The 25,230-nt window shown below is 42.5% G+C and overlaps 1 protein-coding gene across 1 annotated transcript; it reads right to left on the bottom strand.

The window, feature by feature from the left end:
• Positions 1 to 2,996: 2,996 nt before the first annotated feature.
• On the bottom strand, positions 2,997 to 18,981 carry gpr37b (G protein-coupled receptor 37b). The gene is made up of 2 exons (XM_068731386.1): positions 17,380 to 18,981; positions 2,997 to 7,567 (listed from the first exon to the last, which is right to left on the bottom strand). Exons 1-2 carry the CDS (start codon positions 18,442 to 18,444, stop codon positions 6,752 to 6,754), a joined length of 1,881 nt encoding a protein of 626 aa, XP_068587487.1. The 5' UTR covers positions 18,445 to 18,981; the 3' UTR covers positions 2,997 to 6,751.
• Positions 18,982 to 25,230: the final 6,249 nt, after the last annotated feature.

Raw genomic sequence — 25,230 nt, 5'->3', positions numbered from 1 at the left:
CAGATCAGATGATTTCAGTGGAAGGAAGGTGTTCAGTTACAGATTAAACGCTTATAGTTACCTGCCACATCATTTATGTAACCCTATCCGCACTTTTATCCCCATTTTGCTTTGCAGCAGCTGATGCTGACGGTAAATTCTGTCATCATACTGAAACCTTATCTTGTGACTCATTTCATTCCATAATTCAATATGAAAGTGGTCGAAATAATGAAATGATCTCAAAACAAAAAGGAACATTTTCTCTTCCATTATCTGAAAATGTAAATTATATTTTGTATGCTTCACAATCCAACTACAAGGACATCAGTAGGACAATCCAGACAGTTTACAACCACACTGCTGCAAATTATTGCTATAATCAAGGCTGAGAATTGGTCCTTCAGAGCCTAAAAAATAGAGGCACAATGACAGAGATTTAGAGTAACAGTGAGAAAGCTGGATCAGAACTTTTCGGTGTTTGATCATGGAAAGACTACAATAGATAGCTGAATTGGGAGAAAGGGGCTTTTGAAGACAATCGCATAATGAAACAGCAAAAAAGACACACACACAGTCGGAGCTGCACACACTTTAGCAAGTATGTTGCTGATTGAGTGTGAGCGAGTGCACTGGCAGGAGGCCAACTGTTTTGGGGAAATTACTAAGATGAGTGGCACATTGCCTGTCAGCTTTTTCTGGGACGAGATGCCCCATAACACACAAACAGACGCACACACTCGAACACAGAAGCATGCATAAACACAAGCAGTGCTTCTCTTGTGACAGGAGGGAGGAGATAGGGGAGAGAGCAGACAAAAGCCAGATCTGTGATGCATTTTAAAGTGAACAATTCCTCTCCTCTTCCTGATTCAAAGTGCAAAATGAGCACTTAATTTGACAAAAAATAAGACATCCCAAATGCATTTTAGACTCTTAAAATCATGTTACAAGTGCTTGATGTGTCATTGTAATATATTGTGTGTCTCTGTCCTTCCGCTCTAGCTACATTCCTTATTCCCTGTTCCCTTTTATCTTCTCCTGTTCACTTCCATCCACTAGGCTCTAGGACTTTTCAGCCTTCTACACACCTGACTCCACTTTCCTCCCTGCCCACCTCCTCGCCTGCATCTCCAAATCACCCAGCTGCCTCCCATTCCCTCTGATTAGATCAGCTCTACATACACCAGCCCAGCTCCTTTTGTTCCTCGTCAGTTTGTCACTGTTACTATGTGATGTTTTGTTCGCTTGTTATTTGTCTCCTGGACCTCTTTCTCCAGCTTGGGCTGTTGATGCCTGTCAGCCTATCCATTCTCCCACAATAAAACATTTAATTTATCCTGCTACCTCCTACCGTCTACTGCATTTAGATCCTTCCTCTGTTCCAAGATTCCCCACACAGTAACAGTGTGTGCCCAATTGAAGCTCACAGGGTGCTGAAGAAGATTAACCAAGTTCACCTCAAGTAGAGCATCTTGGAGTCGGTTTGAAAATGCTATTTATTAGAACTGTAAGGATGAATAAAGCTTTTCTTTGCTTTCTTTCTTCTGAATGTCACAAAAGTGTTGTTTTTAGAGACAAATTCTACATCTCCTTTTATCTACTGGTCTGTTTCTATCTTACGTATCCCCACATACCTCCAACCCCTCACTTCTCTGCCTTGACATGAGACAGAGCAAGAAAAATGGGAGAGAAAATAAAAGAGACCACCTCCTCACAGCAGTGGGAGTGCGCAGCGTCCATGCGGGAGGGGTGGGCGGGGAACGTCTTTGGTGGTTGCGGAAGCTTTCTGGCATCTGCTCAGTGTTCCAACACGACAGCTAATGCTGTTACAGGAGGTATAAACAGTTCTGGTCTGCGTCCTTATCTCGAACACAGACCTAGGACATCGGCCGCTATCGTCATCGTTGTGTAACTCTTTGGATGCAACAGACAAAAGCAACACAGAGGGGAGAGAGAGAGAGAGAGAGAGAGAGAGAGAGAGAGAGAGAGAGAGAGAGAGAGAGAGAGAGAGAGAGAGAGAGAGAGAGAGAGAGAGAGTAGGATGTGTTGGGAGAACAGAGCAGGGTGATACATCGCTGATGAATATTTTAGAGTCCTCTGTTATGTGAAGAGGAAGGAAAATGAAGAGACTTTTTTTGCTGTAGTACAGCTGTAGTGGGAGGATCTTAAAGAAATCAGGACATGAGGACACACACTGAGACATATTCCCAAGGAGGAACCGCTTCAGAGTTTCTTCATGTTTCAAACGGAAAATTTCCCTTTCATCTAGATAAGCTTTAAAAAGAACTTTATTTATATAGCACCTTTTAAAAACAGAATGTTCAAAGTGCTTTAAAGGAACCTGTGCACTGTGAAATGACATACCTCTTCTAGAATTTTTTAATTCTTTGTGGCGTCACCGTGTAGTAGTCCTTCTTCGTCATTTTTACACTGATGCACAATCTAGCTCTTTCATCCCCTGTGTAGGTCAGACCACTATGAGGAGATAACTAAGTGCACACGCGTTGGCAGGTCACCAAAACTGTCCAAAGATTGTGTCACCTGTCAGTCCGTCCATGTGACTTCAGCTTGGTTTATTTATAATACTACAAAGAGAATCCTGAAGAAGAAGAAGCTAACATACATTTTGCGGCTTTGGTCTAAAGCATGTGATCCTATGGGTGTGAACACTGAGCAACACTTATTGACAAATGTTACTTTGAAAAATGTGTAAACTTCAATGCGCTACAAATCAAGCTTTATGGAGTCGCAATATTAAATTGCTAGAGTATCCCTTTAACAACACTTATATCCATGGCAACAACCATTTGGAATAGAGGCAGGAGTCTGGATTCTTTCTTTGAATATGCCGGAGGAGATGATGGGATTAGGAAGAGTTCTGTTTTAGTCAAGGGGAACAATAGACAATGGCACTCTTAGCACTCAACTTTCCTTTGGTGTACTCTCTAGAACTAGAAACAGTTTTGCAGTCAAAGATGACCTTAATACACAATAAATCAACACAACAGTAATAGTACATTTAGAATTTTAATATACAGTTTTCAAGATAAAGTTCTTTGATAAACAAAGGGACAGTTTTTTGGCTATATAAAAAGCTATTTAGAAACCAGTGACTAGACTTAGAGACAATAGTGGCTGTGTGCTTACATGTTCAGGTATCAAATACAGACACAATTTGCTCAGAGTGAAGAGGAAACTCACAAAATTCAGAATAAACGTCTCACTGACTGATTTACAAGAATCACTTCATCAATAGTTTGAACCACGTTACTACACACTGAGCCATTTAGAATGAGCTATACTCCCAGAAAAAATGCAGAGAAAGAGAATACATTTCAGGAGGTCAGTTTACACTTGTCACATCAAAAAACAACAACAAGTGGGATATAAAGACTTAAAGCTCACTGAACTAAATACTAAAAAAACTCTTGAAGTCATTTAATGGTTAAAAACTGAGCTGGTGCAAGGGCATACAAACTGAGATCCCTGGACAGGTTTACACAACGGCCCACGATAGCCTGATAGTGTTGGTAATAAAAAGAGTTGTCAAACAGGCTGCGGGGCATTATGTTGCAGTGGTGCTTTGTTTCTGCCCATTTCCTCTATTAACTCGAAGAACTGAAGGCATCGCCAACCAGAGGCTACATCCACCCGAATCTCTTGGAGCTCATAAACTGTAGTTCATTAAAGCCAAAGGGTTGCTGCTTCCAGCCGTGTGCATGGAACACCCTTTATCCACAGTTTTTCCCTATGCGTATATATTTTTAGTATGACTGGCCCTGGGTGCTGTCAAACATGTTGTGATTTATGTTTTTTTTTAGTAAAATTCTTCTTCCTGTATTGATGGTGCTGAGGGCAAACTGACCTCCACACTGAGAGAGACACCCAGAGATAGTGTGCTACTACCACAAGAGCACAAGAGACAGACAGAGATTAGGTGTTTGGCAGTGCAGAATCGTATGCAAAAGATTCATTGCAATATACAGAATACCAATGAACATCACACCTGGGTCATTACAGAGTGCACTACCATTCATTTTAGTCATAAGCATTTAAAGAAATTGGATTTTTTATGATGGTTAAACAAGCAAAATAAAGGCTTTTAAGCCTCATTTCCTCTGCCATGGTATATGTATTAAATGGTTAGGCAGTTCGGTTTTCAGTACGACTTTAATTACCTGCACCACATTAAGTTGTAATAGTGGTTTGAACCTTGTTTTGACCCCGGTGTGATCGGTGGGATTAAGAAAAGAGAGTTACAGTACAATACACTTGTAAATTTATACACTGGGAAAAAACATTTCATTGGTTCTCCTTAAAAACTCAAGTAATGAAACTGCAAATGGTGTTAGCGGTCAAAAAACAACACTGTAAATTTGACTATCCGCAAAGCCACGCCCCCTGAGGTTACTGTTACACCTGTGAAGCTTTCTTTTCTCAAACGACACCTGCAGATTTACCACTCCAAATTCTAATTGATACAGTGGGTCCTTGATTTCAGACAGAAGTAGACAAAAGCAGCCACAGATGGCCGGCTGGTGACTATCGATTTTGCCGGATGATATAACAACTATCGACAAATATCAACTATTTTTTGTTAGCTGTAACTAGCTAGCCAACTAAGCTTACACTTGCAGTATGAGTTGATTGGAAGCGCTGTGCCCGGCTGACTATTCAATCTTTCTGTCTGACTTCATTTTAAAATAGAAACTTTGGAAAAGGGGTTAGAAATATGCACTTGATGGCTACATACAGTACATGATTACGCGCGAAGGACAGGCTGAAATGAGTCAATTGCTGTCTTGCCTTCGAGATAATTTACACTCTTGAGGTAGCACTTAATTTTACAGTTATTACAGGAATTGTAAATAAATAACTTGAAAAAAGCTACTTTGTATTTATTATAAACTTTACAGTGATTATTGGTTAAAATATATAATTCCACTTATAATTACAGTCCAGCAGTTGTACAGTTGTTTACAGTTGCATTTGTTACAATGCAGCATTGGCACTTTGTTGTGATAATAATGAAATCACCTAGTAAATCGTTACATCTCATAACTACCAGTAATCATATTTCTGTACCAAAGTAATAATAAAAATATGTAAACACAACTTAATTATTGAATCTATTCAAGTGTCTACAATGTTTATAATAGGTAGCTTTATATTTATCAGGCCCTGGTAATTACTGTACTGTAAAATAAAGTGTTACCATCCTTGTTAATAAAGGCAGTATTTACACTCGATCAGGTAATCCCGCCACACTGTCTGTATGCCAGCTGTGTGAAACTCTACATTGATTTTTTTTTTTTATTCTTTTACCCCATCATTGTTCATGTATTCAACACACAACAGCAATCTGTCTTCTTGACCAAAAACAATAGTGTGCAGCTCAATTACTTGAGAAGCTAAGTCGAACAGATGGATTTGTTGTTTACAGCGCATTCATCATAAGAGCACCAAAGAAAGTGTACAGTATATATATATATATACAGCCCAAAGTGTAAGGCGTGACATGATGCAACAGTGTAGTGCAGATATTTATTTTCAGTTCAGTCCACGCTGAGTCCATCACTTTCAATTATATTCCACGGTGTTATGTTCCATTACTTTCCACTGTATTCATGTTCTCTCCGTTCAGTTCAATCTGTAGTGTTTCATTCGATTCCATTCAACTCTATTTTAATTTCAATTAGTCCGTTCCAAACCTTTCAATTCCGCTCAAGGTCCGTGTTTATGTATCTCTGAGACCAGCCCAGTTATGTTTAAGTCACCTGGATATTATTACAATATGCAGTGTAAGCGTTGGGGTGTACATTTTTTTTTTCTCCAATCCGCCGACCTCTCTGTGTTTTCCTCTTGCAAACTGTCATTACTGCAGAGACGCCCTGCGCTATAGTTTAATTATCGTAAGCCTTGTTCCAATGTGTGCAGCATTACATTAACTGTACATTTACAGTGGCTGTAGTCTGTAAATTGAGTCCTGTATTTCTATAGGATGTATCAGCCCACACGTATGGCTGGATGCTGTATTTGAGTTATTATACAAGGTTGCAGTCCCCATCATTTCAACAGTGACACATTTAGTATGTGATTGGCATTGATTATATCTCCCTTATTAAGATACAGGTACAGTACAGTTTCCCATACATACATATTATTTATGGCGGCCAAATCCACTTATCGTCTTGAACAATTCTGTGAATTTCAACAGATAATATTGGGGCATATTCTGTACAATCATGCCCATATGTTTATTGTACAGTATAAATAGTATTACCTTTACCTGCTGCTCATAGCACAAGGCCTGTGGGAAATATTTTTTTATGCAATCTAAAGAATCTCACTTGATTCTTGTGTGGAACCAGACATGAGACAGGCCAAGAGGCCATCCCAACTGTCCAATGCTATTTAGGCATACAAGGTCTACAGCAGGGAGGTTTGTCAGTTTTAAAGGTTTCAGGCAGGATTGCTAAAAATATGTACTGACCCTGTGTTAAGAGCACACCAGGACACCAATGAAAGAAGAGTTTGCTCTTTGTTAGATTTCCTGGGTTATACAGTTACTGTAAACTGTACAGAATTATTGTGAGGAATGAAAGTTGAGGATGGAGGACACTGGCTGAATGTGATTATTCAGTGTCCAACTTCCTTCATACACCCATTTAAAAACGTGACTAGACTAGGTAAGGCAAATCTCTCCTAGCTTAGTCTGCCAAAGGCTAATAACAGGCTAGTGAAATCATCCCCGATGAGGAATGTCTGTTCAGCAGTTGGAGCCAGCAGGTGTGTAGTTACTCAGCTCCCTGCGGATGGTGCTGAACGGCGACAGCTCCAGCTCGGTGGTGCACTCGTGTTCGTTATCGTCACTGGCGGTGGCCGAGGAGGGAGCGTGGTTACAGCAGCAGCAGCAGCAGCAGTCCAGGAAGGCCCTGCCCAGCGGGCGACACAGGAGAAGCAGCAGCGCAGGCGTCACGGCGGCCCGACAGAAGAGCAGCAGCTGGGAGAGGAGATGGAGGACAGACATGGTGTGCTCAGGAACACCTGCCGCCATGTACGCCGAAACTATGTTGCAGATGTTCTCAGGCACCACGCACGCACCGTAGACGATCGCCAGCGCCACAACGGTGCAGTTCATCTGGCTCTCCAGTCGGATCTGCTTCTTGTTGCTGCGCACGCTGGCCTGCTCTGCGCGCCGGATCTTGCGCGCCGTCACCAAAGAGCACCCGATGGTGAAGAGGGTGGGGAGGCAAAAGTAGCAGCCGAAGCACCACCACAGCCGAGCGCCCTCGTAGGTCAAGCCCAGCACGTAGAGCATGTCGGGAAGTGAAGTGGATATCCTGATAATACAGCGTTCAACGGGAGGCTCGTCCGGGACTCCTGTGTCCTCCACCACCAGCTGTCGGATGAGGAGCTCTGGCAGGGCCAAAAGGAGAGCGCCGATCCAGATGACGGCTAGCTTAGCAGTGGTGGAGGTGCAGTTCTCGATCATCTCGTAGTACATCTGGACGTTGGTGGCCGCACGGAAGCGGTCGATGCACAGAGCGCACAGAGTGAAGGTGGTTACGCCAAGGGAGGCCACCTGAGGGAACAGACAAAGACAAATTCATACAACAATCATTCATCAGAATCAACGTACTTTTAGTCGTTGTGTACAATGAATGTGCAGGTCTTGGTGGCTTGCAGAGGCTTTACTTGATTGAATCATTGTGCCTTAAGAATGCTGTTTATATCTTAAACTCTATCCATGAAACAGCACACTGTCAGGGAGAATAATAGAGAGCAAAGTGATCCCGAGAGCTAATATTCTAACAATAGTCTAATACTAGAGATACTCTAGTATTTTTGTATCTTCTATGATTCTATTAGTTATTATATTATCTTATTAATGTCTGTTTTTATTTGACCATTCCTGAGTTTCATTTAATCTCTTAGTTAACCACTTTCGTCAACGTTTTTTAAATGTGCTCTATAAATAAACTTGACTATAATCACTTCAACTGCCAAATGAGCTTGTTGAGGTTGTCAGGTCCCCAGTCTTAAATGAATAAAATAATTACAAGGAACTGACAAAATGATCTCCTGTGTAGTGAAATGTCTGACACTTTCTTGCAGAATCTTAAGGGAGGGCTGCCAGTGAAGTAAACAAGTTTGCATCAAACGCAAACAAAGGCCTTTCTGCGAGTTGTCAAGTTGCCGAACACCACGTAAAAATAAACGGCAGGGCACACAGGAGTGGCGTTGGCCTTTTGGGTGCACCTGACACTGGTGTAATTACAAGCAGTGCAGCAATAGAAGCACAATGGCAGGCTGTAAGCTGCTATTAACACTGTGTAGCATCCCTGAATGTGTGTGTGTGTGTGTGTGTGTGTGTGTGAGAGAGAGAGAAGAGAAAGCAGACAAACAGAAATAGAGACCACACACACAGCGAGCGAGTGACAGGGTGGATTAAAAGCACTGCACTCACTCATTCCTGTGTTTTCACACCTCCTGTTCAATGAATCTCACTAATTAACAAACTTTATAAACATTCCACTGTTTTCCTGCTAATGCTTCACTCAAAAACCTTCATGCTATCAAACTAATTGCCTCCACATTCTCAATGAAAAACTATCTGCAAATTGTGAGGGAGCTCACGACATTTCTCAGCACCAGAAAGCATCTGTTGGATTATCAGTCATTCTGGCAGAGTGCAAAACATTTCTCTGCAGCTGGAGTGTGTGCGTGTGTGTGTGCGCATGAACCCGTTTTTTCAATGGTTTTGCCTCCAGCACCAAAATCTGCCAGAACAGCCACTGATCCCCATCCTCCGTCCTGTCTCACGTTGCTTACCTTTTCTCCCTCTGACTCTCCCTTATCTCTCCTCTTTTTTACTCTCCTTTAGCTCCTCACCCTCTGTCCCCCCTTAAACATCCCTCCTTCCTTTCCTCCGTTCATATCAAATTTAATTACAACAGCCAGCTTTCCAGATGGCCCCAGTGAGCCACGGGTTTAGTGCTCCAAACACATACTGTCTGGACAGATACAGATGTACACACTGCAACATGTTCTGTGTATCTAGGCCTCTCTCTCTCACACACACACACACACACACACACACACACACACACACACACACACACACACTGACCCTCTGACACACATGGTTGCCTAACCAGACTAATGAAGGAAACAGTGAGGGGTAAGTGGGGTAGATAAACATACTCCAGCACTATGGACATTATCAATGTGACTGTGTATTACGTGCCATTACGCCACAATCTTTTAGCTGTCACTGTAGTTAATTGTTTGGAAATTTAGCCAAAGCGAGAACAATTATTATTCATTAGCTTTTTAAGCGATGCATTTTCTTTTTCAGAACAACTTGGAGAAGACTTAAGCCAAGCATATTTATGTGAGTGGTGTATTCACACTATAATCGGATTAAGCCTTCAGGTGATTTGGGCAGGTGTCAACATATTGAGTGCACTTTGCAGGTGTTGCCATCTTACACTTTGTTACCCGTGCTTTGGATAGTCAGGCACCAAAAATCTAACAAATGCAGGAGACTGTGCAGCAGTCTTGAAAAGGTCTAAAGAGCTAAGAGTCAATCATGCTCATGTTAAGTAAAAGGGTTTGTTTTTGTTTTGATTGTACAAGTGACAGAAATCTTGTAAGACAGGTTGTTAAAACTGTCTAAAACAAAGCCTACTCCTGATTAAATCATACATTAATGAAAGCATTAATGCATGTTGGCATTGCAGTAATCAGTCATTTTGTCATCTGACATGTCGTAAACATTGAATGTTTAAAACATAGAGTTTGAAATGGCCCTTTAAACTGCTGGTACCTTGACCTAGAGAAAAAGATCAAAATCCAATCCAATTGTGTTTTGTGCAACAACCATGAAGTGTCAGCCTGGAGCCGTTATGGCACTCACGTTTAAACAGGATTTTGACAGCATCAGCTCATCTCCATCATGAATAAAACACAAACCTGCTGATACCGACACACAGCAATTCTAGTCACTTCATTCTCGTGACTCTTCCGTTGGCATATATACCATTCAGTGAAATTGCTCTCTATTTATTTCTCCACTCCACTCCACAGCTAACACACTATAACACTGCATGTTAGGAATATATCTTTGTGATTTAACGGAGAACAATGAAGTATTTGTGACAGCTGGTTCTTATCAGTCAAAACAAATCTTGATTCGCCTCCGTAGAGTGGCATTGCATCCCTAGGAAATAAAATTGTTAGTTAAACATCATATTAAGCATCTACTTGTGACCCATTTCTTCCCCTGTAAACCTGCACATCTGTATTCTCATATGGTGGCTTCAAGGGAACACACACACACACACACACACACACACACACACACACACACACACACACACACACACACACACACACACACATACACACTCACATACCCAATCCAGCACACATGGACAGGTGCTTGCACATAGTGAATATTTCATGGCTTGAACAACAGTGCTGGAACAGTTTTAAAGGGTGTCATGGAGGACCCGGAAACCCAGCTTTGATCAGCGTGTTGGGGTGTAGAGCAAGGGCAGGTTGAACAAGCATAGCTTTGTACTAGAGGGGAGATGAGAGAGAGAGTCCAAAAGTCAGGCCTGGTAGGGTGATAAAGCTGTGTGTGTGTGTGTGTGTGTGTGTGTGTGTGTGTGTGTGTGTGTGTGTGTGTGTGTGTGTGTGTGTGTGTGTGTGTGTGTGTGTGTATGGGTGTGTGGGTGTGTGTGTGTGTGTGGAAGGGGGTTATGCAAATGAGGGACAGAGAAACAGGGACAGAAGAATGGATGAGGAAAAAGAGTGGGAGAAAAAAAGGAATGAGTGAACGGGAGACAATAGCAAGGGAACACATCAGTGAGTTAGAGACAGTCCGATGTGACAGGAAGAGAGAAATAAGCCAACATCTTCAGAATGATTAACAATGTTAATGTGGCATTTCTAGCCTTGACCCCGTCATGTTCAATTTAGTTGCTGGCAAGATGATAGGCATGCTTGCCTCAGAGTGGAACAAATGATTCTAAAAAAAATGTATACATTTTTCCAGAGTGAGTTTTTTTTTTGCTTTTCATGGTTTGTATGCCCCCATTTTAGGAATTATACAACTTATAAGAGTTGGATGAGAGGATACCACTCTCATGTTTGTAAACGGAATACAAGGCAGCTTAGCTTAGCAGTAGCTTACTTATTAACAGGTCACATTTAGTTATTTGTGGACAATTACTTTTGGACATAGCCAGGCTAACTGCTTCTCCCTGTTTCCAGTCTATATGCTAAGCTAAGCTAACCGGCTGCTGGCTGTAGCTTTACAGAAGTGACAGTGGTATCGATCATCTCATCTAACTCTCAGCAAGAGAATATGTGTATTTCCCAAAATGTGGGAGTATGCCCTTACTATAGTTTTGTGAATTATCTGTAAATTGTGGTCTCATTAAAACTATTTTTTTGACACCCTCAATTTAAACCAAGTCATAAAATGATAATAAACGCTTGTGAAGTACCGTTTTTCCCCTTGATGTTTTACATTTCTTCTCAACCTTTTCAAGGGGAAAAAAGAACATAAAAAGGCTTTTCATCTCCAACACATGTCTGGCCGTCTATCTGCACAGCAGGTGAGAGAGACATTTCCCCATGTGCTGTTTTTAATAACGGCCCATTAACTTCCTGATTAAAGGTCCCGTGAGCTGGTGGCACAAAGACCCTGTGTTATTAATTGGGTTTTAACAAGGACTGGTGGAGCTTGTGTGGCCATACTGTGACTATACAGAGGGGTAATGGGTGTTATCAGGTGATGAATGTGGAGACACAAAAAAGACACACACACACACACACACACACACACACACACACACACACACACACACACACACACACACACACACACACAGAGTCATATAACAACAAGCCATCGAGACAAAGGGTTATTCCAGCTGCAGTCCTATTTCTAGGTTGAGTGTGTGACCCAGTGCAGGCTCCAGCAGACCATAAGTCTAACCAGAGAGACCCTGCCACTGACAGCCACCATCCGTCTAACAGCTGGGCTGTGTGTCTGGGAGAGACAGGAAACTGATGTATGAGCTTGCAATCACAGTTATAAGTATGCGCATGTCTGTGCGCTTCCTCATTCATGCAGAATTATTCAAATTCGTATTTCATTGTGGGCGCGTGCATATGAGTACAAGTGTGGTTGGTGGATACGTACTGTGTGTGTGTGTGTGTGTGTGTGTGTGTGTGTGTGTGTTTGTGTGTGGGATTATGGCAAACCGACACATGGCTAAATCCTTCGTTGTGGGCTGAAAAAGATTTTTCTGTGATTATGTCAGAGCAAAAAACTTTAAAAGTCCATATCTCTCTTTGTTACAGCCTGGTTGTTCTAGCCTGGCAAAAACATTCTCAACACTAATTCCACTTGTGTGTCCTAAGCTTTCCACAATGCCTTTTGTCTTTTTGACTGACAACAGGGGTGAACAGCTAGCCTGGCTCATTCCAAAGGCAACAAAATTCACCTCCCAGCACCTCTAAAGCTCAATAAATAACACGTTATATATCTGTAATCTGTACAGAAACCATCGTGCAAGCGTCAAGTTGAGGTTTTTCGGAGATAATGTGATGTCTTGAGGGATAGGCTGAAACTTCCTGGAGTCTAGTTGTCACCGGGAGGTTGGGGACGACTGTGTGATGTGATCGAAAGCTCCACAATGGGCCGTGTGCTAAATTTGTCTAGTGTTTCCAAAGTAAAGATCAAACTTTCAGTCAATTGAATTCTATTCTATTCCATGAACAAAAGGAACAGTCTCTACCAGCCGGGAACTGAGATCCATAGAATTCACCAATAAGTAGGGCGAGCACTCATAAATCATCTTCTTTCTTGCTTCAATTAAATTAATAGCAACCATCCATTACAGTGTTCAACTCTATTCTGTGGCTTTCTGCCTTTTAAAGTCTTTTACTGTGCGTCTGAGGGAGTTTCTTCTGCACAATACATTTCTCCTCCATTAAATCAAATCCTGACCTGTGGCAGATTTCCCCTGGACATTTCAAAATTCATTCCGCTCTCAGCGTACAGTAGCTGCTGAAAACCCACCCAAAAGTGTTATCTTCTCTTCTATTGTAGTTGGCTAAGTTAAGTTGGCTACCGGCCAGCCTGTTCCATGTTGATCCGAAACTGATACGCACGTCATACTAATTTCACCAATATACCGAATTCATAATGGTAGTCATCCAATGAATATTTCATATTTACGTGGATAATGACCAATTTGGTTAATTGCATCCAACAGCAAGCTCACTCTTTGCTCCATGCTGTTGTGTGGTCTTATCGTTCAACACGCAATATCTACTCAGCCACGGACAAAAAGCCGACTGAATGCCCTCACCATCATGCATTATGTAGAGACACTAATTACATACCCTGACACATTTACATATCTTCCAATTAACTATCATTTGCATGTCTGATAGACGGGCGGAGGAACGGAGAGGGCATGAGACCGTATGTCTTTGTGCACTTGCTTTGTGTGTTTCTGTTGTGTCTATGCCGTAACTGTATGTGTGTATTCAGCGTTTTACCACAAGTGTATGCGTGCCAAAATGCTCCCATACTGTATGTAAGTGGGTGTGAGTGTGTCTTCCCCCGAGGCTTGCTTCTAATCACAGATAGCTGATGCAGAGAGAGAGAGAGAGAGAGAAGGCCATCCCACCCATCTGGAGGATCAGTGACTTTGTGTGTGTGTGTGTACAGACTAGATATATAGACAGACATGGGAAAGGATCTGATGTATATAAGTGTACATGGTGATTGATGTATGTCCTGACCATTACCACCGATTTCAATGGGTCTACCTCCGGCCCTCTGTGGCTCCATGCAGCCCTCTCTCTCTCCTTCTCCCAATCTATGGCTCTCTCACTTTCCTTTCTCTCTCTCACTTTCTCTCCGCTTTCCTTCTCTGCTTCAATAGTCCGTTTCTTTCTCCTGCTGAAGCCCACTGTATCTCGGCAAAGTCCACCAATAGTTTTAGACTAGAGGGCATTTTACATTACAGTAAGACAAATGTATACGAAGTGCACAAACTATAGGAGTCCCCAGACAGTTAATAAGGTAATGTATTACAGAAAAGAATAATGCACAAGAGAAAATGTTTGCGATAACATTATATTTCCTACACCATGGACATATATTATGACCAAAGAAAATATTTTGCACAAACTATCAATGAGCAAAGGCATTATTCTTCACACTTTATAGCATAACAGTGATATGGCAGGACTATTAGTGAAATTACCAATAAACCACTAAGGAGACAATGAGTCTGTAGAGAGCCACTAGATTTATGTCCCTAATTTGCAATTAGCTGTTAATCAGGTTTGAAAAAAAGGTGTGCTGTGAACACAGCCATCTCTGTCTACTAATGGGCATAGTCATTAATAATTGAAAGACATGCATGATAACCGTATAAATAGGGTTTTACATAGACGTAAAGCAATTAAATTCTCCACATTGCATTATATATTACATATTCATACTTTAAGACTTACATCTACACGTTCTATGCATAATTTATACACAGATGTTTTCCAGTACCTTGAATTACTATGAAAGCACACCATTCTATACTTGTCTTTTTAGACAGTGATTCGTAAGCATCTCTTTATTTAGGGATAATGAGACAAAAATCCCTGCGTTACAGCAGCACAGCTCTGAATGAACCTTGACAAATGACTCGTTCCCCCCTCTGGCTTATAAAATGCTTACTGCACTGGTTATTTGTTACTTTAGCCTACTTTCAAGTCTTATTCCAATCAACTGCCAGGTGCAAAAACCCAATTATTGCCCATTAGTTTTGCCTGAATTTGCTGCTCTGTGCATCACTGCCTAGAGAGGTCGTCTGCAATGACGGCAGCATGAAACAGGAGCGTGTCGTAAATGATGCAGACGGGCTGTAACCCACATCTTTATTTTGTGCAGCACTCTTATCAATTTACTGTCATGTTTTGTCACATCTCACACCTATAATTGCTTAATCTCTGAGGTTTGGACGATTCCATGCTCTACTAAACACTGAATAAAACAAGTTTTACTGAAGGCAGCACGATGGGAAGCTGCTCTCCTGGGGGACGGTGATGCGTTATCTATGCCATCTTCTGATTATGCATGCATGGACACGTGAAGTTAGGTTTCATGTTTGTGTGACAGTGTTGTGTGTACAATCCAAGCATGTGTGTCTTTATTTTAGGCCAAATGTTGATATTCCCCATGGCTGAATTTGGGTTAAGTGAAGAATAAAGTCACTCATGGGGTGACCGTGTGTGTGTGTGTGTGTGTGTGTGTGTGTGTGTGTGTGTGTGTGTGTGTGTGTGTGTGTGTGTGTGTGTGTGTTTTTCTGAATGTTCCACAGGGAGAGAGTGAACCCCAGGCTGCATTACTCACGGCCTGTTTTGACACATGCCCGCGCGCACACACACACACACACACACACACACACACACACACACACACACACACACACACACACACACACACACACACACACACACACACACACACACACTGAAGGCACTGTGAACACAGTCAGGCCCCACTGCACACGTCCTGATAGATCTTCACTATAGAACACACATGCACATGCAGTAATAAATGCACGGAGACAAGCGTACACCACCCCTCCACAAACACACAGCATTAAGAATAGCCATCGGTCCATGCAGTGTAAGTACATTATTAAAGTTATTCAATAATATCCCGTAGACCTTGGGTAGCTCAAATGCAATAACACAGGGAGGGGCTCCGTCTCTCTCTCTCTCTCTCTCTCTCCACCAATCATTAAAACACACCGTGTGCACTCACCAGGTGTTTGCAAAAGAAATGGCAAATGAGATGCACTACAGTAAGTGGTCAGTGAGGACAAAACCTGGCAAGCAAGATTGCAGAAAAGAAGAGATGAAGGTGCAAATGCAAGCAATCTCTAACTGATAGTAATTTGGAATCATACAGCTGACTTACTGTACCCCACTTTTATGTGAATATGAGCAGACTCCAAAGCATACTCATATAGTTGTGACCTATTTTCTTGCTGAACTATTAGTGGTATCATTCTTTAACTAATAAGCTACATACCTGTATTTCAAAAGAACAGAGAAAAGGATTGGATTTGGTGAAAGTCTCTTTCACAATAAATAAATATTAACATACGATGCAGCTCCAGAAGCTGGTCTTCATATCTGTCCGTAAGTAGACGCTATGGGAGCTTCACATTTTGTGAAACTCAAAGCTCAACATCCCCAAATTAATCGGGCATGGACATTCTTGCATCAAATCTGATTTGAAGATAATAACATGGTTCACCTGCTCATATTATCACTTCATTATGTGACAGCCCTTCCTGTCTGCTGGCTCTGTGGTCTCCGGAGGGCGTCACCTGTTCTGGCTCACTGCCCGGCTATAGAAGCAGTCTCTCTCTCCCCTGACATCGAGTCTCTTCTGAGTTTGATTACATTTGCTGTCCTCTTTTTGCTGCGCCGCACAGCACACCCCTCACTTACTCATGCACCTAAGATGCCGACCGTACTGTAAGTGCATTGCTTCCAATTTGGTTAGATGTTTAATTCATGATGTAAAAAAAATCATTAAAACCCTTAAAAACCATGTGTGCCGCCTCCCCTCTTTGTCCCTCCTTCAGCCAGGTTGTGACAATGGCTGCACAAGCTTAAGACCCATGAGCTGGAAACCCCTGTTTCATACAAAAGACATTCACCTTGCTGGTGTAATTACGGCGAGCACACAAAGGGAAAGGTATCAAGATGGTGTAAAAAAAACAACAACCTAGCTTCCATCCATTTCTCATGGACTGAACCAACAGAATAAAAACAAGGACGGTGAGAGAGACTAAGTGTATGTGTGTGTGGGCAGGAATATGGGTTACCTATAAAACGTTTTATCAACTGTATATACAGTGAAAGCAACAGGAGTGTTTTTGTATAAGTCTGGCTGAATGGGAGATAATATGTTGTCTACACTCCTTGAGGGCCAGGTGAGGCTCTCTCTCTATAGCAGGTGTACAACAAGTGACAAACAGAGTCTCCTTGTTATTGGCTGAGGCGACATCCTATAGCCATGCCTGTGTTCTTTCTGGCCAGGCAGGGCTTAAAACCTGAAACTCAACTCTTTAAGTCAATTTACTCAGGGAACACGAGTGTGAAACTACTTTTTCAAACCCCAATGTTGATCAGGTGGATGGTGTGTAAATGACACTGATTGATCCGTATTAATCATTCCTGCAGATGACAATGTTGCCTGTATGCATTGCTTGAAAACTCCACTACAATATGAAATAATTGTCTCTGAGATATCCAGAGAAGAATACAAATCTAGAATGAATTTACCTCCACATAGGGCACCACTTTGCAGGTGAATTCCCCTAGCAGCCAGGACTTTGTCAGTTCATGAAAGACCACCATGGGCAGGCAGAACAAGATGAGCACAAAATCCCAGACAGCCAAATTAGCCAGCAGCGAGTTGGAGATGCTCTTCATGTAATAGTTCTGGCACACGATGCACAGGATGGCAATGTTGCCGGCTATCCCCACCAGGAAAATAACCCCGGAGACGCACGTGATGGCGTAAGCGCCGTACGTCTCACTTGTCACCGGGTAAAAGGGGTTCTTGATCTCGTCCCCGAAATCCTGCGAGCTGGGGGGGGTGATCGGCGTGGCGTCCCAGGGGTTCTCCTCCCTGAAAGTGAAGAACTCAGTCCTCCTGGTGAAGAGGTCAAAGGGCAGGTCGGTGGAGGTGAGGGCCACCGGCTTGGGGATGGGTTCCCACGGCGACGCGTGAGGCAGAGCCAAAACCCCCGAGCTTTTGTTCAGCCGGCTTCTCCCCCTCTTGGAAGCTTTCTTCTGCTCGTCTTTTGTGCCCCTCTTGTGCCTGTCGCCGTCCTCGGGCCCCCCTCCTCCGTCTCCCCGGCCCATTGAGGAGGGCTTAGCCGCATTGTAGTGTCCACCTGCTGGCGTCCCCGTACTACTAAGAGCGGCATTCAACTTTATCCTCTTATTGTGGTGGCGCGTCGGGACCCAATGTGAGACGGCGTTGGGATCCTCCACGGGTGTCACGCTCCTGCTGAAGTCGCGCTTGTTGTGGCCAATTCGCCTCGTTTCTCCTGCCATCACCCTCTTCCAGGGATGAGTGGAGTTAAGGGGCCCTCGTATAATTGCCCGTTGCGCCTGCAGCTCCGCCGAGGACGCACCTGTGGCGTACCCCGGCGAGAGCGCGCGGTGGTCCCAGGCTTTCTGTTGACGACTCTCCCGTGGCGACCCGTGGAAAGTCCTCGCAGAGTATGCGCTGGCGTTGCTGTCCTCTTTAGCTCGTACTTCTCCATTGTTTCTCAGAGATAATAATATGTGCACGTGGGCTAACAACACAAATAACGCCCTAGGCAGCAGAATCTGCATGGTCCAGGAATTGTTGAGCGCAGATTTAATCCTCACAAGTGCATCTTCATACCTCTGTGGCAGCGCGGGGAATGTACTCCTCCATTCAGTCAACACCCATGTTGGAACCAGCACAGTGGGGAGCTCACGGTTTCAAGGAATACAGCTCCATTCATTTGGTGAGCTCTGCAAACTTGTAAATTATGTCCCGACGCCTTGTCTTGCCACTATGCAGTAATCTCCAAATCGCCGCCTCACTCCCAGGGGTCACTCCCGTTTCCAAAGTCTTGACATTACCGAGCAGGGCAGCGAATCAGAGTCCCGATCCAGAGAGAAAGAAGCAGAGAGAGGTGGAGAGAGTATCGCTGCATGTCCACGCACACAATCTGCACCTCATCCAGGTTCCAGCTGTGGGTAACGGTAGCTAGAGAAACAGTCTCCTTCTCGCTCTGTGTGTCAGTGCGTTAGTTTGGTGGGTTGGGTCGGCTGGCAGCAGAAGCAGCGTCAATGCGGTGCAGTCCGGGTAAAGCCCCCCTAGGTTGTGATGCACGGGAGTAGAGAGAGAGAGAGAGAGAGAGAGAGAGAGAGAGAGAGAGAGAGAGAGAGAGAGAGAGAGAGAGAGAGAGAGAGAGAGAGAGAGAGAGAGAGAGAGGAGGGGTGGAAATCGCTCCGTTTCTCGTCCCTTCCTCCTCTGCGTCCAGTGCCTCACATCCTCTGCTTTCTCTCGGAGGGTAGGACCGTGCGATGGAAGAAAATGGTCTCCCCTGGCGGCTAACCCCGATCTGTCACTCCTCATCCATCACGGAGCATCCAACAGCCCCAGAGCAGACAACGGCTACAGCCCCCCCACCCCCCACCCTCCGGCAGACAAGCCAGCCACGCCCGACAGCCTTGCTAATAAATATATTTTGTTTTGTGCCGTCATATCGCCGTACTTGCACAACATTAACCAAATGCCATTTAATCTTCTCTCTATGTAGTTTAAAAGCAAAGAGGAATAACAGAGTGAGTGACAGTTGTACTTGTTTTAAATGAAAGGCAACTCTCAAAATGTATTCCTTCTTCTATAAAAAGGATGCTTGAGGTCATTTAATAGGCCTTTCAAACAGGCACTTGACCATGATCATACGTGTTATTCTTTATTAAGAGGCTATGTGAAGAACACCTGCAGACTTGCAAAGGTAGTCTGAAATGTAACTGAGAGGAAATAGTAGTAGGTGGGTTGAAGTATAATTATTGTAAAGTGTACTCTGACCTCTTGCTGTGATAATGCTCTTAAACTTTGACTTGACTCTGCGTCTGCATCTCTCAGTATCTTACTGTCATTTCTCCAGTTTGATATAATGACATGTTCTCAAACTAGTACATTTCTATCTAGAGCAGGGATTCCCAACGAGGGGTACTGTCTTTGTACAGCAGGGCGTAATTCTGCTTGGGGAAACGTGGACATATCGTTGAGTAAAGATGTAATAAATAAAGCTAAAAGTAAAGGATAAGCAATTGAAATAATACGCTTAAAGTAAAGGAAATGATGGAATAACTTGAATATTAAATGGTGAAATATAAGGCTCGAATAAATAAAATTAAATAATAAATGGCAGCTATACCAGTGGTTCTAAAGATGTTTAGTCAAACATACCCCACCAGCCCTGTTAGTTCAAGGACCCCTTTATCAAAACTAATATATTCAAAGAAATGTGTCGATTACAAACACAACCCATCCTGTATGTCCAGTAGCTCAATCAATAATTCAAGAGACTCGACTAAATGAAATGAGCATTATATGTCTCAAGTGCTCTAAGTACTGCTCCAAGTGAACAGTTCACACTGCTGGAGCTTCAGACCACATACTGCAGACAGTCTGAACCATGGGAAACATATCCACACACAACATGAATGTGCACACACACACACACACACACACACACACACACACACACACACACACACATCTAAGTATACAAACATGCATAGAAATGGATGTATATGCACGTGTACGCAAACACACGGTTGTATAAACATGCAAATACTTACATATTTGTGTGCATGTTTGTTGTCGAAAAACATACGCAGGTACTGAGAGAGACAGAGAGAGGAGAGAGTGAATTGGCAGACTTAGCGGACATCTAGCTGGTGACCTTCTACATCAAACAAGTGATTGGAGCCAATTCCTACCAGGCAGGCTCACACACACACACACACACACACACACACACACACACACACACACACACACACACACACACACACACAGCCAAGTTTCACTAGGGGGGAGAATACTGAAGATAGATAACTGGAGCTGTCCCTGCCAATATCTTCATCTGACCTGGATTCAATTTAAAAGAAAGAAGTTCTACATGTAAAGTTTCGAGCGAGTAAAACAGTGTACATGGAGGGTATGGATGGAGAGTATTTGTCATTAAATTTTTGCAGGTTAACTTGTGCATGCATCGAGTCATGCATGTTAACTTTTGAATGAATGGAAACAGTTAATTTCTTTCCCCTTTGATATCAAAATGAGTCCTTTACATGCGAGCCAATCCCGGCAAAGCTACTCACATGTTCGGCATCCATTGGGCTTCACAGGTTAAATCCTTCAAATTACACTGTGTATCTGACCTTGAAAATAGCACCGCAGCAACTTACGCTACCATTTTAATCAGCTGTAAGGCACGGGGCAACACTCCACATGTAATTATCATGTCGATTGTGTGTGTGGTCCGTGGAGACTCTGCTAGTTGGTGTGTGTGGGTGGAGATAAAGAGGAGAGGTTCTCTCGCAGATGTACTCATGCATGGAAACACTCAACGATTCAGACACAGAGGGACATCAAGGGCACACACCATGCGTGGACTCGCATGAAACTCAAATAGTGAGTACACACAGCAGGACACACACACACACACACACACACACACACACACACACACACACACAGACATACACACAGTGAAAGTCTGGAGTTTAGTAGGGCAGGCAGGCGGCAAAAAGAACATGCTAGCACCATGAAGATTTCATGGATTTCACTGTATATGGGCTGTGTGGAATATAAATTATACACACATGCACACACACACACACACACACACACACACACACACACACACACACACACACACACAAACACACAACTCTACGAATGGTTGATAATCAGAGACACACACACACAGAGGCAAGCACACAGGCTAAACAAAACAGACAACAGATCCCAAAAACACCAGCCTACAGCTGCATATAGGCTTCCGTGAATTATATAGAAGCAGTCAGTTAGATTAAATGTGATTACAGTGTGGGAGGCTCCAGTGGGGAAACAGTTTTCATACTTTCACTCATCTAAATTATTTACACTTCTACCTCCCCGCGGACTTGTCTGTAAAAGTTATTTTTCTAAATAAATCAATACAAGGGCGGATATTGTATTAATCAGCTAGCCTGTAGCTGCAATTTGTAAGACCGTGTCACTGTGAAATCGTCCCAATGAACTATCAGGATGAGTGGGAGAGTCTTTCACTGACAACATTGTGATTTCATAGCTATTAAACTGTTTTGTTTTTTGCTTCTCAATGAGATTTATGTTTCTGTCGTTCCACTTCTCTCTGTCCAATATCCGTTCACCGCGAGGCTTTCGTCCTGCTGCTCACAGTCTCCTACAATGGGCTGTTGTTCTGAGAGCTTTTCACCAAACCCGTTGTTATCCTTTAAGCTTCAACCCTTTACGATGAATTATCGTCCAATAATGTCTGCACATCTTCAGGAGGCTCTCAGTGGTGATGCCTATTTACCAGGCTGTTGTTACATGGTAAACATATGACTCAGAGTGGCTCAGCACATACTATTATATAGCTCAATGGCACCATCTGGTGCGATTTGAAGGGGTAGCAAGAACACTGAAAGGTTCTCTGAAATCCTCTAGTATATTCGCCTGATCTCACTATTATGTTAGAAAAACTCTCAAGTTAGAGGCTGATTTATTTTCTAATGAAGTGAAACTTTAAGGTACTTGGTTTTCCTCTAATTTGGCCTTCTTTATTTTACTCCTCTTGTCTCTCTCAATGTTTTCTTGTCCACACCTTTCCTTAAGAGTCTTGCCTTCCTCCCATCTCTTGCACATACCTTTTGGCAGGAACCCATTTTCCAAAATCTATCCTAATGTGTTTTCTATCTGTTGTTGGCTTTACTTCATCCTGCCTTTCAGCCTATTTGATTACTCTCCTGTTGCCCTTGAAGTTCATCCCAGCTGTGATTGAGAGCATAATTATTCTACCATTAAAGGGGGAAAGGTAATCTTATTTAGCTTTCAAAGTGAGTTTTAAAAAAAATAAAGAAAGAATATCAGAGAGCAGAAGCAGATGGGACTTTGAGACGAATAAGATAACAGTAAATTATTAAATCTCCCTTCCACTGATACTGTGGACATATGGAGACTGGAGACACAGAAAGACTTTGTGACTTATTGAACCTGACATTTAGTTAACACATGTTTATAGCGACATCCTAAAGGAGGGGCACATATTATATAGTATGTGGCATACACAGATAGATATTGATAATTAGTCTTTCATGAACAATTGGTCAGTGTTTTATGTTTTATTTTCACGTCTGCATGTGTTGTGTTTCTCATTGACTGAATTTATCGAGTGGCAATAATGTTAAAATTGAGGGTTAAGTTGAAAGTTGATGAAAGAAAGGACCCTGACTCCAGTCACAGATCCTGCACCAACAATTTCACATTGATCTTCTCGTCTGACTCTGGATAAGGTCTCAAAAAATGCTGCACAGTTATGGGAATACAGTCCCACAATTGGTTAGCTGACTATGTTAATAAGGAGAATCGTTTTTAGGGACTGGTTGCCATCTGAGGAGTGATAGAAATTCATTGTGAATCAGAATGGAGTTGTCTCTTGAATTTTAAGCTCAGTACATTAGAGGGAGAATAAAGGAATAAAGTAGTCTGTTATTGAACTTCTGTTCAGGTTTGTATGATTCGGTATAAGATCTGGTGCAACGGCACTACCGTACAGATGGAGGAGGCAATTTGGAAACAAGACAAGTACACCTTTGATGACCAAAGATATTGGCTGTTGAGAGTAACTGCATTTGAGGAGTGTTGGGTGTAACAGGTGGTGGCTTGTGACAGTCTTTTGTATAGAGAGTGAAAAGAAATGGGCTGAGCACACACTTCTGGATAATGACAGTGGCTTTTTTTGAAAATGTGTTATCAACCTCAACTGCTTGAGGTGCGTTAAAGGAAACTGCTGAGAACTTTAAAGTGCTTCAAGGAGCTTCTTAATCATGCGATGCCAATGGATGGCATCGGCAGCAGAGCAGTAATCAATGACAAGTGGTCTGTTATAGAGAGCCTGAGAGAGTCTAAGTGTTGCATTAGTGAATCTAGGAGGCACGCCACTCCATCATCTATGCCTCTTTTGTTCAGTTGTGAGTCAACTGGATTATGGTAAAAACAACTTTCAATTAGATGAGAAGTTCTTTTTGCAGAAATGTTCTCTTTATTATTTCTAGCAGAGCTCTTCTCTACTTATGTTCATGACATTTGCTATGCTGATATGCTAATTAGTAAGTTGAACCTTTCCACATATCCTTTGTACACACTTGGAAGCTATCCAGAACACCCACAGTCATGTATTTTGGGATTCAGAATGGCTATATCAATGGTATTCAGCAAACTTATTATGACCACTATTTAAAGAAACAGTGTGTAACATTTCGGGGGATTAATTGGCAGAAATGGAATATAAAATTCACAACTATGACCAGTTTATATTCACCTGAAACTAAGATTTGTAATGTTTGTGTTAGCTTACAAAAAGCCATTTATATCTCCATAGGGAGCGGGTCCTCTTCCACGGAGTACGCCACTTTGCACAGCCATTTTTCTACAGCAGCCCCCGAAGGGACAAACTTATCATTGGCTTAACCAAAACTCAGTATTAAACCAGTGCTAAATTATATAAAGACTATTTTTAATAGGAATATTGATAAATCCCAAAGATACTGGTGCTTTTTTTGGTACTTTTTAATGTTTTGTTTATGTCTTTAGTAATAAAATCCTAAAGATAACTCTCCCTACTTGTACCGTAGTTCAACAATATTACAACTAATTTCTCAATTCTCAGCCTTTTGTTTTGTTGTCCCATGTAACCTACTAAATATTTAGCTGTGGCTGTGTCTAATATCTGCTTTGCAAGCTAAAAACCTTCTCCAATTTCTAAAGTGAAGTACAGATCCCAACATAATTGATTGAATGATCGACCCTTTCTTGATGCTGTGTGGCTCCTTGTGGCCATGTTGTACACTATGATGATGAATATGTGGGTGAACCTACAGTACAGTAAATGTGTATCTAATATATGTCTGTGCTTTTTCAGCTGCCTTTACTGTGCAGTCATCTGATGTCATTCACTACATGAATTCCAATATTTTTCGAGGCATTGAAGGCTTTCAGAGGTGACATTTCATTCACCTCTGGTCACCGAGGCAGCGTGCTACCCACCTGATGCTCTTCCTTTGTCTTTTCATCCTCCCTGCACCGGTCTGCCTGACACTGAAAGAGCACAGCACAGTTTCTGTTAGAATTCAGTGGGGTACAGATGGCTGAGATTTCACACATTGCCTATTTAAACACAGTGGGGATACCATTTGCTGCTCAGGCAGGACGGAAGGTAAAGAATTGGCAAACAGAAGCCCCAAATGCAAGCCAGTTTTTATCTTCAGCATATTATTTTTTCATGTACGTCTGAGAAAAGATCAAATTTGTTTTTGTGTTTTTAAAATTGCGTGAAGTTTGTG

Source organism: Cebidichthys violaceus, unplaced genomic scaffold (genome assembly GCF_023349555.1).
Source record: "Cebidichthys violaceus isolate CVI_PGR_0920_01 unplaced genomic scaffold, fCebVio1.0.p SCAF_51, whole genome shotgun sequence".
Classification (NCBI taxonomy): domain Eukaryota; kingdom Metazoa; phylum Chordata; class Actinopteri; order Perciformes; family Stichaeidae; genus Cebidichthys; species Cebidichthys violaceus.
Note: the sequence above shows the minus strand (reverse complement) of the source record. Positions and strands in the feature narration are given on the sequence as shown.